We start from the raw sequence: 12,450 nt of genomic DNA, 5'->3' as shown, positions 1-12,450 counted from the left end.
ACATAACGAGTGAGGTCTTTTACCTGCTCTTTTGTAAAATAACAACGAGTAAGGTCTTTTACCTGCTCTTTTGTAACATAACAATGAGTAAGGTCTTTTACCTGCTCTTTTGTAAAATAACAATGAGTAAGGTCTTTTAGCTGCTCTTTTGTAACATAACAACGAGTGAGGTCTTTTACCTGCTCTTTTATAACATAACGAGTGAGGTCTTTTACCTGCTCTTTTGTAAAATAACAACGAGTAAGGTCTTTTACCTGCTCTTTTGTAACATAACAACGAGTGAGGTCTTTTACCTGCTCTTTTATAACATAACGAGTGAGGTCTTTTACCTGCTCTTTTGTAAAATAACAACGAGTAAGGTCTTTTACCTGCTCTTTTGTAACGTAACAACGAGTGAAGTCTTTTACCTGCTCTTTTGTAAAATAACAATGAGTAAGGTCTTTTAGCTGCTCTTTTGTAACATAACAACGAGTGAGGTCTTTTACCTAATCTTTCATAACATAACAACGAGTGAGGTCTGTTACCTGCTCTTTTGTAACATAACAACGAGTGAAGTCTTTTACCTGCTCTTTTGTAACATAACGAGTGAAGTCTTTTACCTGCTCTTTTGTAACATAACGAGTGAAGTCTTTTACCTGCTCTTTTGTAACATAACAACGAGTGAAGTCTTTTACCTGCTCTTTTGTAACATAACGAGTGAAGTCTTTTACCTGCTCTTTTGTAACATAACGAGTGAGGTCTTTTACCTGCGCCTTTGTAACATAACAACGAGTGAGGTCTTTTACCTGCTCTTTTGTAAAATAACAACGAGTGAGGTCTTTTACCTGCTCTTTTGTAAAATAACAACGAGTGAGGTCTTTTACCTGCTCTTTTGTAACATAACGAGTGAAGTCTTTTACCTGCTCTTTTGTAACATAACGAGTGAGGTCTTTTACCTGCTCTTTTGTAACATAACGAGTGAGGTCTTTTACCTGCGCCTTTGTAACATAACAACGAGTGAGGTCTTTTACCTGCTCTTTTGTAAAATAACAACGAGTGAGGTCTTTTATCTGCTCTTTTGTAACATAACGAGTGAGGTCTTTTACCTGCTCTTTTGTAACATAACGAGTGAGGTCTTTTACCTGCTCTTTTGTAACATAACAACGAGTGAAGTCTTTTACCTGCTCTTTTGTAACATAACGAGGGAGGTCTTTTACCTGCTCTTTTGTAACGTAACAACGAGTGAGGTCTTTTACCTGCTCTTTTGTAAAATAACAACAAGTGAGGTCTTTTACCTGCTCTTTTGTAATATAACAACAAGTGAAGTCTTTTACCTGCTCTTTTGTAACATAACGAGTGAAGTCTTTTACCTGCTCTTTTGTAACATAACAACGAGTGAAGTCTTTTACCTGCTCTTTTGTAACATAACGAGTGAAGTCTTTTACCTGCTCTTTTGTAACATAACGAGTGAAGTCTTTTACCTGCTCTTTTGTAACATAACAACGAGTGAGGTCTGTTACCTGCTCTTTTGTAACATAACAACGAGTGAGGTCTTTTACCTAATCTTTCATAACATAACAACGAGTGAGGTCTGTTACCTGCTCTTTTGTAACATAACAACGAGTGAAGTCTTTTACCTGCTCTTTTGTAACATAACGAGTGAAGTCTTTTACCTGCTCTTTTGTAACATAACAATGAGTAAGGTCTTTTATCTGCTCTTTTGTAACATAACAACGAGTGAAGTCTTTTACCTGCTCTTTTGTAACATAACGAGTGAAGTCTTTTACCTGCTCTTTTGTAACATAACGAGTGAGGTCTTTTACCTGCGCCTTTGTAACATAACAACGAGTGAGGTCTTTTACCTGCTCTTTTGTAAAATAACAACGAGTGAGGTCTTTTACCTGCTCTTTTGTAAAATAACAACGAGTGAGGTCTTTTACCTGCTCTTTTGTAACATAACGAGTGAAGTCTTTTACCTGCTCTTTTGTAACATAACGAGTGAGGTCTTTTACCTGCTCTTTTGTAAGATAACGAGTGAGGTCTTTTACCTGCGCCTTTGTAACATAACAACGAGTGAGGTCTTTTACCTGCTCTTTTGTAAAATAACAACGAGTGAGGTCTTTTACCTGCTCTTTTGTAACATAACAACGAGTGAGGTCTTTTACCTGCTCTTTTATAACATAACGAGTGAGGTCTTTTACCTGCTCTTTTGTAAAATAACAACGAGTGAGGTCTTTTACCTGCTCTTTTGTAACATAACGAGTGAGGTCTTTTACCTGCTCTTTTGTAACATAACAACGAGTGAAGTCTTTTACCTGCTCTTTTGTAACATAACAACGAGTGAGGTCTTTTACCTGCTCTTTTGTAACATAACAACGAGTGAAGTCTTTTACCTGCTCTTTTGTAACATAACGAGGGAGGTCTTTTACCTGCTCTTTTGTAACGTAACAACGAGTGAGGTCTTTTACCTGCTCTTTTGTAAAATAACAACAAGTGAGGTCTTTTACCTGCTCTTTTGTAATATAACAACAAGTGAAGTCTTTTACCTGCTCTTTTGTAACATAACGAGTGAAGTCTTTTACCTGCTCTTTTGTAACATAACAACGAGTGAAGTCTTTTACCTGCTCTTTTGTAACATAACGAGTGAAGTCTTTTACCTGCTCTTTTGTAACATAACGAGTGAAGTCTTTTACCTGCTCTTTTGTAACATAACAACGAGTGAGGTCTGTTACCTGCTCTTTTGTAACATAACAACGAGTGAGGTCTTTTACCTAATCTTTCATAACATAACAACGAGTGAGGTCTGTTACCTGCTCTTTTGTAACATAACAACGAGTGAAGTCTTTTACCTGCTCTTTTGTAACATAACGAGTGAAGTCTTTTACCTGCTCTTTTGTAACATAACAATGAGTAAGGTCTTTTATCTGCTCTTTTGTAACATAACAACGAGTGAAGTCTTTTACCTGCTCTTTTGTAACATAACGAGTGAAGTCTTTTACCTGCTCTTTTGTAACATAACGAGTGAGGTCTTTTACCTGCGCCTTTGTAACATAACAACGAGTGAGGTCTTTTACCTGCTCTTTTGTAAAATAACAACGAGTGAGGTCTTTTACCTGCTCTTTTGTAAAATAACAACGAGTGAGGTCTTTTACCTGCTCTTTTGTAACATAACGAGTGAAGTCTTTTACCTGCTCTTTTGTAACATAACGAGTGAGGTCTTTTACCTGCTCTTTTGTAAGATAACGAGTGAGGTCTTTTACCTGCGCCTTTGTAACATAACAACGAGTGAGGTCTTTTACCTGCTCTTTTGTAAAATAACAACGAGTGAGGTCTTTTACCTGCTCTTTTGTAACATAACAACGAGTGAGGTCTTTTACCTGCTCTTTTGTAAAATAACAACGAGTGAGGTCTTTTACCTGCTCTTTTGTAAAATAACAACGAGTGAGGTCTTTTACCTGCTCTTTTGTAACATAACAACGAGTGAAGTCTTTTACCTGCTCTTTTGTAACATAACGAGTGAGGTCTTTTACCTGCTCTTTTGTAACATAACGAGTGAGGTCTTTTACCTGCTCTTTTGTAACATAACGAGTGAGGTCTTTTACCTGCTCTTTTGTAACATAACGAGTGAGGTCTTTTACCTGCTCTTTTGTAAAATAACAACGAGTGAGGTCTTTTACCTGCTCTTTTGTAAAATAACAACGAGTGAGGTCTTTTACCTGCTCTTTTGTAACATAACAACGAGTGAAGTCTTTTACCTGCTCTTTTGTAACGTAACAACGAGTGAGGTCTTTTACCTGCTCTTTTGTAAAATAACAATAAGTGAGGTCTGTTACCTGCTCTTTTGTAATATAACAACAAGTGAAGTCTTTTACCTGCTCTTTTGTAACATAACGAGTGAAGTCTTTTACCTGCTCTTTTGTAACATAACAACGAGTGAAGTCTTTTACCTGCTCTTTTGTAACATAACGAGTGAAGTCTTTTACCTGCTCTTTTGTAACATAACGAGTGAAGTCTTTTACCTGCTCTTTTGTAACATAACAACGAGTGAGGTCTGTTACCTGCTCTTTTGTAACATAACAACGAGTGAAGTCTTTTACCTGCTCTTTTGTAACATAACAACGAGTGAAGTCTTTTACCTGCTCTTTTGTAACATAACGAGTGAAGTCTTTTACCTGCTCTTTTGTAACATAACAATGAGTAAGGTCTTTTATCTGCTCTTTTGTAACATAACAACGAGTGAAGTCTTTTACCTGCTCTTTTGTAACATAACAACGAGTGAAGTCTTTTACCTGCTCTTTTGTAACATAACAACGAGTGAAGTCTTTTACCTGCTCTTTTGTAACATAACGAGTGAAGTCTTTTACCTGCTCTTTTGTAACATAACAATGAGTAAGGTCTTTTATCTGCTCTTTTGTAACATAACGAGTGAGGTCTTTTACCTGCTCTTTTGTAAAATAACAACGAGTGAGGTCTTTTACCTGCTCTTTTGTAAAATAACAACGAGTGAGGTCTTTTACCTGCTCTTTTGTAAAATAACAACGAGTGAGGTCTTTTACCTGCTCTTTTGTAACATAACAACGAGTGAAGTCTTTTACCTGCTCTTTTGTAACATAACAACGAGTGAGGTCTTTTACCTGCTCTTTTGTAACATAACGAGGGAGGTCTTTTACCTGCTCTTTTGTAACGTAACAACGAGTGAGGTCTTTTACCTGCTCTTTTGTAAAATGACAACAAGTGAGGTCTTTTACCTGCTCTTTTGTAATATAACAACAAGTGAAGTCTTTTACCTGCTCTTTTGTAACATAACGAGTGAAGTCTTTTACCTGCTCTTTTGTAACATAACAACGAGTGAAGTCTTTTACCTGCTCTTTTGTAACATAACGAGTGAAGTCTTTTACCTGCTCTTTTGTAACATAACGAGTGAAGTCTTTTACCTGCTCTTTTGTAACATAACAACGAGTGAGGTCTGTTACCTGCTCTTTTGTAACATAACAACGAGTGAGGTCTTTTACCTAATCTTTCATAACATAACAACGAGTGAGGTCTGTTACCTGCTCTTTTGTAACATAACAACGAGTGAAGTCTTTTACCTGCTCTTTTGTAACATAACGAGTGAAGTCTTTTACCTGCTCTTTTGAAACATAACAATGAGTAAGGTCTTTTATCTGCTCTTTTGTAACATAACAACGAGTGAAGTCTTTTACCTGCTCTTTTGTAAAATAACAACGAGTGAGGTCTTTTACCTGCTCTTTTGTAAAATAACAACGAGTGAGGTCTTTTACCTGCTCTTTTGTAACATAACGAGTGAAGTCTTTTACCTGCTCTTTTGTAACATAACGAGTGAGGTCTTTTACCTCCTCTTTTGTAACATAACGAGTGAGGTCTTTTACCTGCGCCTTTGTAACATAACAACGAGTGAGGTCTTTTACCTGCTCTTTTGTAAAATAACAACGAGTGAGGTCTTTTACCTGCTCTTTTGTAACATAACAACGAGTGAGGTCTTTTACCTGCTCTTTTGTAACATAACGAGTGAGGTCTTTTACCTGCTCTTTTGTAAAATAACAACGAGTGAGGTCTTTTACCTGCTCTTTTGTAAAATAACAACGAGTGAGGTCTTTTACCTGCTCTTTTGTAACATAACAACGAGTGAAGTCTTTTACCTGCTCTTTTGTAACATAACGAGTGAGGTCTTTTACCTGCTCTTTTGTAACATAACGAGTGAGGTCTTTTACCTGCTCTTTTGTAACATAACGAGTGAGGTCTTTTACCTGCTCTTTTGTAACATAACGAGTGAGGTCTTTTACCTGCTCTTTTGTAAAATAACAACGAGTGAGGTCTTTTACCTGCTCTTTTGTAAAATAACAACGAGTGAGGTCTTTTACCTGCTCTTTTGTAACATAACAACGAGTGAAGTCTTTTACCTGCTCTTTTGTAACATAACGAGGGAGGTCTTTTACCTGCTCTTTTGTAATGTAACAACGAGTGAGGTCTTTTACCTGCTCTTTTGTAAAATAACAACAAGTGAGGTCTGTTACCTGCTCTTTTGTAATATAACAACAAGTGAAGTCTTTTACCTGCTCTTTTGTAACATAACGAGTGAAGTCTTTTACCTGCTCTTTTGTAACATAACAACGAGTGAAGTCTTTTACCTGCTCTTTTGTAACATAACGAGTGAAGTCTTTTACCTGCTCTTTTGTAACATAACGAGTGAAGTCTTTTACCTGCTCTTTTGTAACATAACAACGAGTGAAGTCTTTTACCTGCTCTTTTGTAACATAACAATGAGTGAGGTCTTTTACCTGCTCTTTCGTAACATAACGAGTGAAGTCTTTTACCTGCTCTTTTGTAACATAAGAACGAGTGAAGTCTTTTACCTGCTCTTTTATAACATAACGAGTGAGGTCTTTTACCTGCTCTTTTGTAACATAACAATGAGTAAGGTCTTTTACCTGCTCTTTTGTAACGTAACAACGAGTGAGGTCTTTTACCTGCTCTTTTGTAAAATAACAATGAGTAAGGTCTTTTAGCTGCTCTTTTGTAACATAACAACGAGTGAGGTCTTTTACCTGCTCTTTTGTAAAATAACAATGAGTAAGGTCTTTTAGCTGCTCTTTTGTAACATAACAACGAGTGAGGTCTTTTACCTGCTCTTTTGTAACATAACAACAAGTGAGGTCTTTTACCTGCTCTTTTGTAACATAATGAGGGAGGTCTGTTACCTGCTCTTTTGTAACATAATGAGGGAGGTCTTTTACCTGCTCTTTTGTAACATAACAATGAGTGAAGTCTTTTACCTGCTCTTTCGTAACATAACGAGTGAAGTCTTTTACCTGCTCTTTTGTAACATAACGAGTGAAGTCTTTTACCTGCTCTTTTGTAACATAACAATGAGTAAGGTCTTTTACCTGCTCTTTTGTAACATAACAATGAGTGAGGTCTTTTACCTGCTCTTTCGTAACATAACGAGTGAAGTCTTTTACCTGCTCTTTTGTAACATAACAACGAGTGAAGTCTTTTACCTGCTCTTTTGTAACATAACGAGTGAAGTCTTTTACCTGCTCTTTTGTAACATAACAACGAGTGAGGTCTTTTACCTGCTCTTTTGTAACATAACAATGAGTGAGGTCTTTTACCTGCTCTTTTGTAACATAACGAGTGAAGTCTTTTACCTGCTCTTTTGTAACATAACAACGAGTGAAGTCTTTTACCTGCTCTTTTGTAACATAACAATGAGTGAGGTCTTTTACCTGCTCTTTTGTAACATAACAATAAGTAAGGTCTTTTACCTGCTCTTTTGTAAAATAACAATAAGTAAGGTCTTTTACCTGCTCTTTTGTAAAATAACAATGAGTGAGGTCTTTAACCTGCTCTTTTGTAACATAACAATGAGTAAGGTATTTTACCTGCTCTTTTGTAAAATAACAATGAGTAAGGTATTTTACCTGCTCTTTTGTAACATAACAATGAGTCAGGTCTTTTACCTGCTCTTTTGTAAACTGTATTGAGATTACATTGGTTATGAATTGGCCCTATACAAATGAAGATTGATTGATTGAAAATCTGTCAACTCTGTAATCAAACAAAATGGATTACTGAGTTACAGAATATCCCAGGAACAGGTTTTTATGGTTTGCAGTGTATAATCATTATAGCCAAAGACACCAGTCAATAATATTAACAATGAAAACATTTGCAGTTATGCACTGAAACACACAAAACCACCAGGGTTACTTAAAACACAAACATTAATCTTCATCAGGGACAAGGTTAAGCACTAATTGCTAAAACTTATCATAATAATAGAATCCAGCTCAAAGCAGTAAACCACATGAAAAGTCACAAACGGACAGAAAACACTTTTTTTTAAAAAGGGTAGTACCATGTCAGAATAAAGTACTACATCATGCATCCAGTCAAGCTCAGAAAAGAACATGCAAAAGGTCAAATAATTTCCATTCCAGTTAACGTTGGATGATTTTTGCCAAAGCAGAACATCAAACATGAGCTTGAAAGTCAGTACTCTGTGGCATTACTTGATATTCAACATGGCAGGTGTTTGAACAGAAAGCAAACTGTGTTAGCTCGGGTTAGTACCTTTCCTGCCTTCACTACATACTGCAGGATAGTTTTAGGCAGCTTAATGATAGACCTGGGTAAAGCCAGAACAGCAGATAGAAACTTCCCAATAGCTCGCTACGGAGAGACAACAGAGTCAGAGATTAGTAGATTAATGGATAAGTAGTAAATCATTTCAAATTTGCAGAAACAGCAGCTGTTTACTTTGTTAGGAGACAGCGAACAAAGAGAATTATATCATCATCACATTCCCCTGAGTGTTGGTGAGGGGTGGGGCAAAATATTGATACAGCAATACATTGTTGTCTTGACTTGGGTAATACAATTATCAAATCATTGGTGCCAAAAATTGAAATCCTATTACAAAAAAATATAGTGCAAATCTGCGCAAATTTCCCTCGTCATGTCACTACTTCATGACTCCTCATGGTGGATCTTATGACATGAATTAGGATAACATGAACATTAGTTAATAGCGGTATAACATCAGACAGCTGGGAAAAGAAGTGAAGAGACGCAGCGTGACAAGAGGTAAGTTGACACCACATTGCAGTGAATAAAAACATTAATCCTGCACTTTACCTTTTTAGGGACATTTTATATCCCCCAGTTAATCAGATATCACAATGTATAATTGTATGGTTGTCTTGTTTTATATATCAATAATCCTTGTGTGATATCTTTGTACTCGTAGGCCACTGATCGCCTATCATATTGTATTGTATAGTTTCATACCCTATCGTATCATATTGCCACTTACCGTGCAAGTCCCAACCCCAGTGTATTCAGTTTTCATAACAAGTGCTTTTATCAGTCATTAAAAATGCAGTTCATCAACAATTAAACTTTGAACATTGAAAAAAAACATATATTGTGTTAGATGTGTTTTCAGCTTTGTTCACAATGTGTTCTATTGTGCTTGTATTTTGAATGATAAACAAATTAAAAATTTGCATCACAAAAGTAATCACAACTGTAATTAGTAATCACTGAACAATGTTACTAATAATAAAAAAGCCATTGAATGTGACAGACAGAATATTAATCTTGTTTGGCACTGACAGTTTAACTACCTGAAACGCTGACTTCTTTGGGGGCTCGTCCTCTTTTTTCTCCTCTTCCTCCTCTTCCTCCTCACTGTCAGTTTCAAATAAGTAATAGTCTCCACTTCTAACCACTGAGAGGCAGAAGGTAAAGTTAAGCTACAATCAGTCAAACAGAGCATGTTAACAGTAAGAAAAACAGGTTTCAAGGAAGGTTCCTTTGCTGAAAGGAACATCAAACCTATGGAGCTGTTATTGTTGCAAAACAATTTGCTAATGTATAAAAAGATCAACAAATGTACATACAGCTCTGTACACAGATGTATTCACAGAGCACATTTACAAATTGCTCCACATATTGGCAGATACGCTAGGTTACGCTTTTGTGGATCTGTTTAAGCATTTGTGGATCTTTGTACACGTTTGTGGATCTATGAATGCATTTGAGGAATTTGTGGATTTGTGGATTTGTGGATTTTGTGGATCCATTTAGGAATTTGAGATAACCATTTGTGGATCTATTTCGGAATTTGAGATAGCCATTTGTGGATCTGTTCACGCATTTGTGGATCTATGTACGCATTTGTGGATCTATTTAGGAACTTAAGATACCCATTTGTGGATCTATGTATGCATTTGTGGATCTGTTTATGAATTTGTTGATCTCTGTACACATTTGTGGATCTGTTTACACAAGTGTTTTGCAACAATAATATCTCCATATAAACCACTTACCATTAAATTGTAATTTAGAACATATAAAACATTAAACCTAGCCTATATGATACAGTTAAGAATCGAAAATCATCAAACATGAAAAGGTGAAAACAGAAAATCAAGGAAACACATCAGAAACACATATGCGACTTGTTTAAGAATGAGCACAAAGCACAATGAAGCATGTCTATTAGAAACTCTTACTCCAGTAGTAGCCTTTAAATTACACGACAGAGCCAGTGACTTCTGTCTGTTAGTTAAGTGTTGGAAGCAATGGGACAGACAGGGCTGACTTATGTCCTTGAACAGAACCACAATGGGCGGGGAGTGAGGGAGGATGCTGGGATATGGAGATGAAACATCAGACGACGAGGAGATAAAGTAGAGAAATAATTTGTAATGTGGGGGTGGAGTATGATATGAGACATGAGTTCCAACCAAAAAGGACACCTCTGTATTGACTCAAAGAGTTGCTGGTGTTTATATATCTACAATTAAGTCCTGATTTGAGTTATGCGGTAACTTGTCCAATGGTTGTTGCTGTTCCCTCCAAGGTAACACCCATTTGGTGATCATGTCTGCAGGCAAAGAATGAACAAATTCTTCATCCTTTATTCCAGTACTGAGAATAAAGGCGAGTGGACTTCATATCTTTGCATGAAAATGTTTTACAACAGAGAGATTCTCTACTGTGGACTCTGTAGGTGAAACCAATATTGGTGTTTATGTTTCAAATGATGTCGAGTACAAACCTCCAGCCAATAGTCTTTTTCTCATTCTTTGTTGTCTCACCGTGTCTATTTAAGGAAACCCTGCTCCGCACCGATACTGACACGGTTTTAGAGCTCATCTTGAGACTGAAGAGCCTCCCCACACACTGTGTACAGTTACATGAGAGCTACAGGTCACAACGGCCCTTAAATAGAGACAGAAAAGGACTAAAGTCTGGAAGGATCAAGGCTACTGTGTGTTGGTGCCTTCAGAGCCCAGGGGCAGTATGGGAATCCTCAGCATTCTGGTCAAGGACACAAGGGCCAATCAGAGTGGAGGAAGAGAAAAAAAGGGGTTTGGGAGGGGTTAACCTACTGGAAGCATGGTCAACCCACGGCCTCCACCACTGCTTTTTTTTGGTCTTGGCTTTCGTTCGCTGTGCTCCTAAAATTTCACAAATACAGCAATGCAACATTTGATAAGAAAATTAATAATTCTGTATAATTCAAGGCATATTTATACTTATCTCCTCTTTTAGATCCAATACTAAAGAAAATACATTTCATTTCATATTTTAACGTCTTAATACACTCTCACCCATCTTCCTCAATCACTACTAGCTTACATATAAGCTAAACACAAACTTTCCTAACAATTGCTCCACAGAGAGAGGCCTTGGCAGCCTTCATCATACCGTCATCATCATCCTCCTCAGGCTGGACGAGGGTCTGTCCTTCTCCAGACTCCTGTGCTATGCTCAGCATCTTCTCCTTGCCCCTCTTAAACTTTTGCTGCCTCACCTTAATGCGCTCCATCCTGATTAAATCAGAGAGACGGTGAAGAGACACAAAGTATCGACACAGAGGAACAGCACATAAACATCCCCTGGCTTCACATGGAAATTAGTGTATGTTATGTAATGTTGGAGTGCTCATTAGAGCGGGTGAGTGGATATTATCAGTGCTTATGAGTATCTCCTGAGCTAACTGTAAGTGGTGGAAATACATTGCCTTTATGTAGTATATACATATACACATACAAGAGATGGCTTCCTGGAAGCATAAAAGACAAAGTCAGGGGTGAAATGACTTTCCAAGTCATGTTTATGCCTACATTGTACTTGGACTAATGAAACATCCTTAAAATTAAATCAGATAAACATAACCAGGCTTCATGGTTTGGTGTAACTTGTAGGGTTATTTGATTATTTTTACACCTCGGGCCTATTTTCAAATATTTTAAGGATCTAAATGACTAAATGGTGCAAAATTATTTGGAATTTCTCCTGCAGGAATTTGTCCCGTCTCCGCTGGCAGCCATCAAACAGGCCGGATTTGAAGCAATGTAATTCTTTTAAGCAACTAAGCCCAATCAAAGTCTGTCTAAAAAATGCACTTGTTGTGCCATCATTTTTATGGATCTCTATTACTTAAAATTCCTCAGACAGTTCTGTCTTAAAGCTCCTGTGAGGAAATGGTTTGTGTAAATATTGGTGCACACTGTGGACACGGAGGTACATCAAATCAACAAATTTGATATGCACACCCTCATATTATTATACATATATATATATATATATTTTCAGTTATTTTAGTCTGCTAACCTCATATAACATCCTCTACTTATTACACCTTGAAGACAAAAAAACAGTCAAAAGCCAAGTCAAATATTTAGAGTCTCACTGTCTCTTCAGCTGCTCCACAGATTTGCGCTCCTCCTCCAGTCTGGCTCTCACTGCCTTCACTATGGTGGCCTGGAAGAGCTCCGCCCCTCTGAAACACAAATTGGTGAACAAGCATAGGCTTACAGTAGCTGTAAATCTTTAAGGGGTTTGACTCTATTTTACTTATTCTTGTCCCAACATGTATGCTATCCATACAAATCTCTGACTGACTCCTTTACCCTCTGGTTCTGAAACTTTATC

At 37.1% G+C, this 12,450-nt stretch overlaps 1 protein-coding gene across 1 annotated transcript in view; it reads right to left on the bottom strand.

Annotated features, from left to right (window-relative positions):
- The window catches only part of LOC109981593 (piezo-type mechanosensitive ion channel component 2), a 97,963-nt gene that overhangs the window by 22,231 nt on the left and 63,282 nt on the right, over nucleotides 1-12,450 (bottom strand). Inside the window, exons 28-32 of the mRNA XM_065954272.1 lie at nucleotides 12,209-12,298; nucleotides 11,221-11,342; nucleotides 10,902-10,970; nucleotides 9,129-9,232; nucleotides 8,074-8,172 (exon numbers count right to left, since the gene is read on the bottom strand). Of these exons, the coding sequence (XP_065810344.1) occupies nucleotides 8,074-8,172; nucleotides 9,129-9,232; nucleotides 10,902-10,970; nucleotides 11,221-11,342; nucleotides 12,209-12,298 (484 nt within the window). The remainder of the gene's footprint in view (nucleotides 1-8,073; nucleotides 8,173-9,128; nucleotides 9,233-10,901; nucleotides 10,971-11,220; nucleotides 11,343-12,208; nucleotides 12,299-12,450) is intronic.

This window comes from Labrus bergylta, chromosome 4, assembly GCF_963930695.1.
Source record: "Labrus bergylta chromosome 4, fLabBer1.1, whole genome shotgun sequence".
Lineage (NCBI taxonomy): Eukaryota > Metazoa > Chordata > Actinopteri > Labriformes > Labridae > Labrus > Labrus bergylta.
The sequence above is the reverse complement of the archived record's forward strand: the minus strand, read 5'-3'. Positions and strand labels throughout refer to the sequence as shown.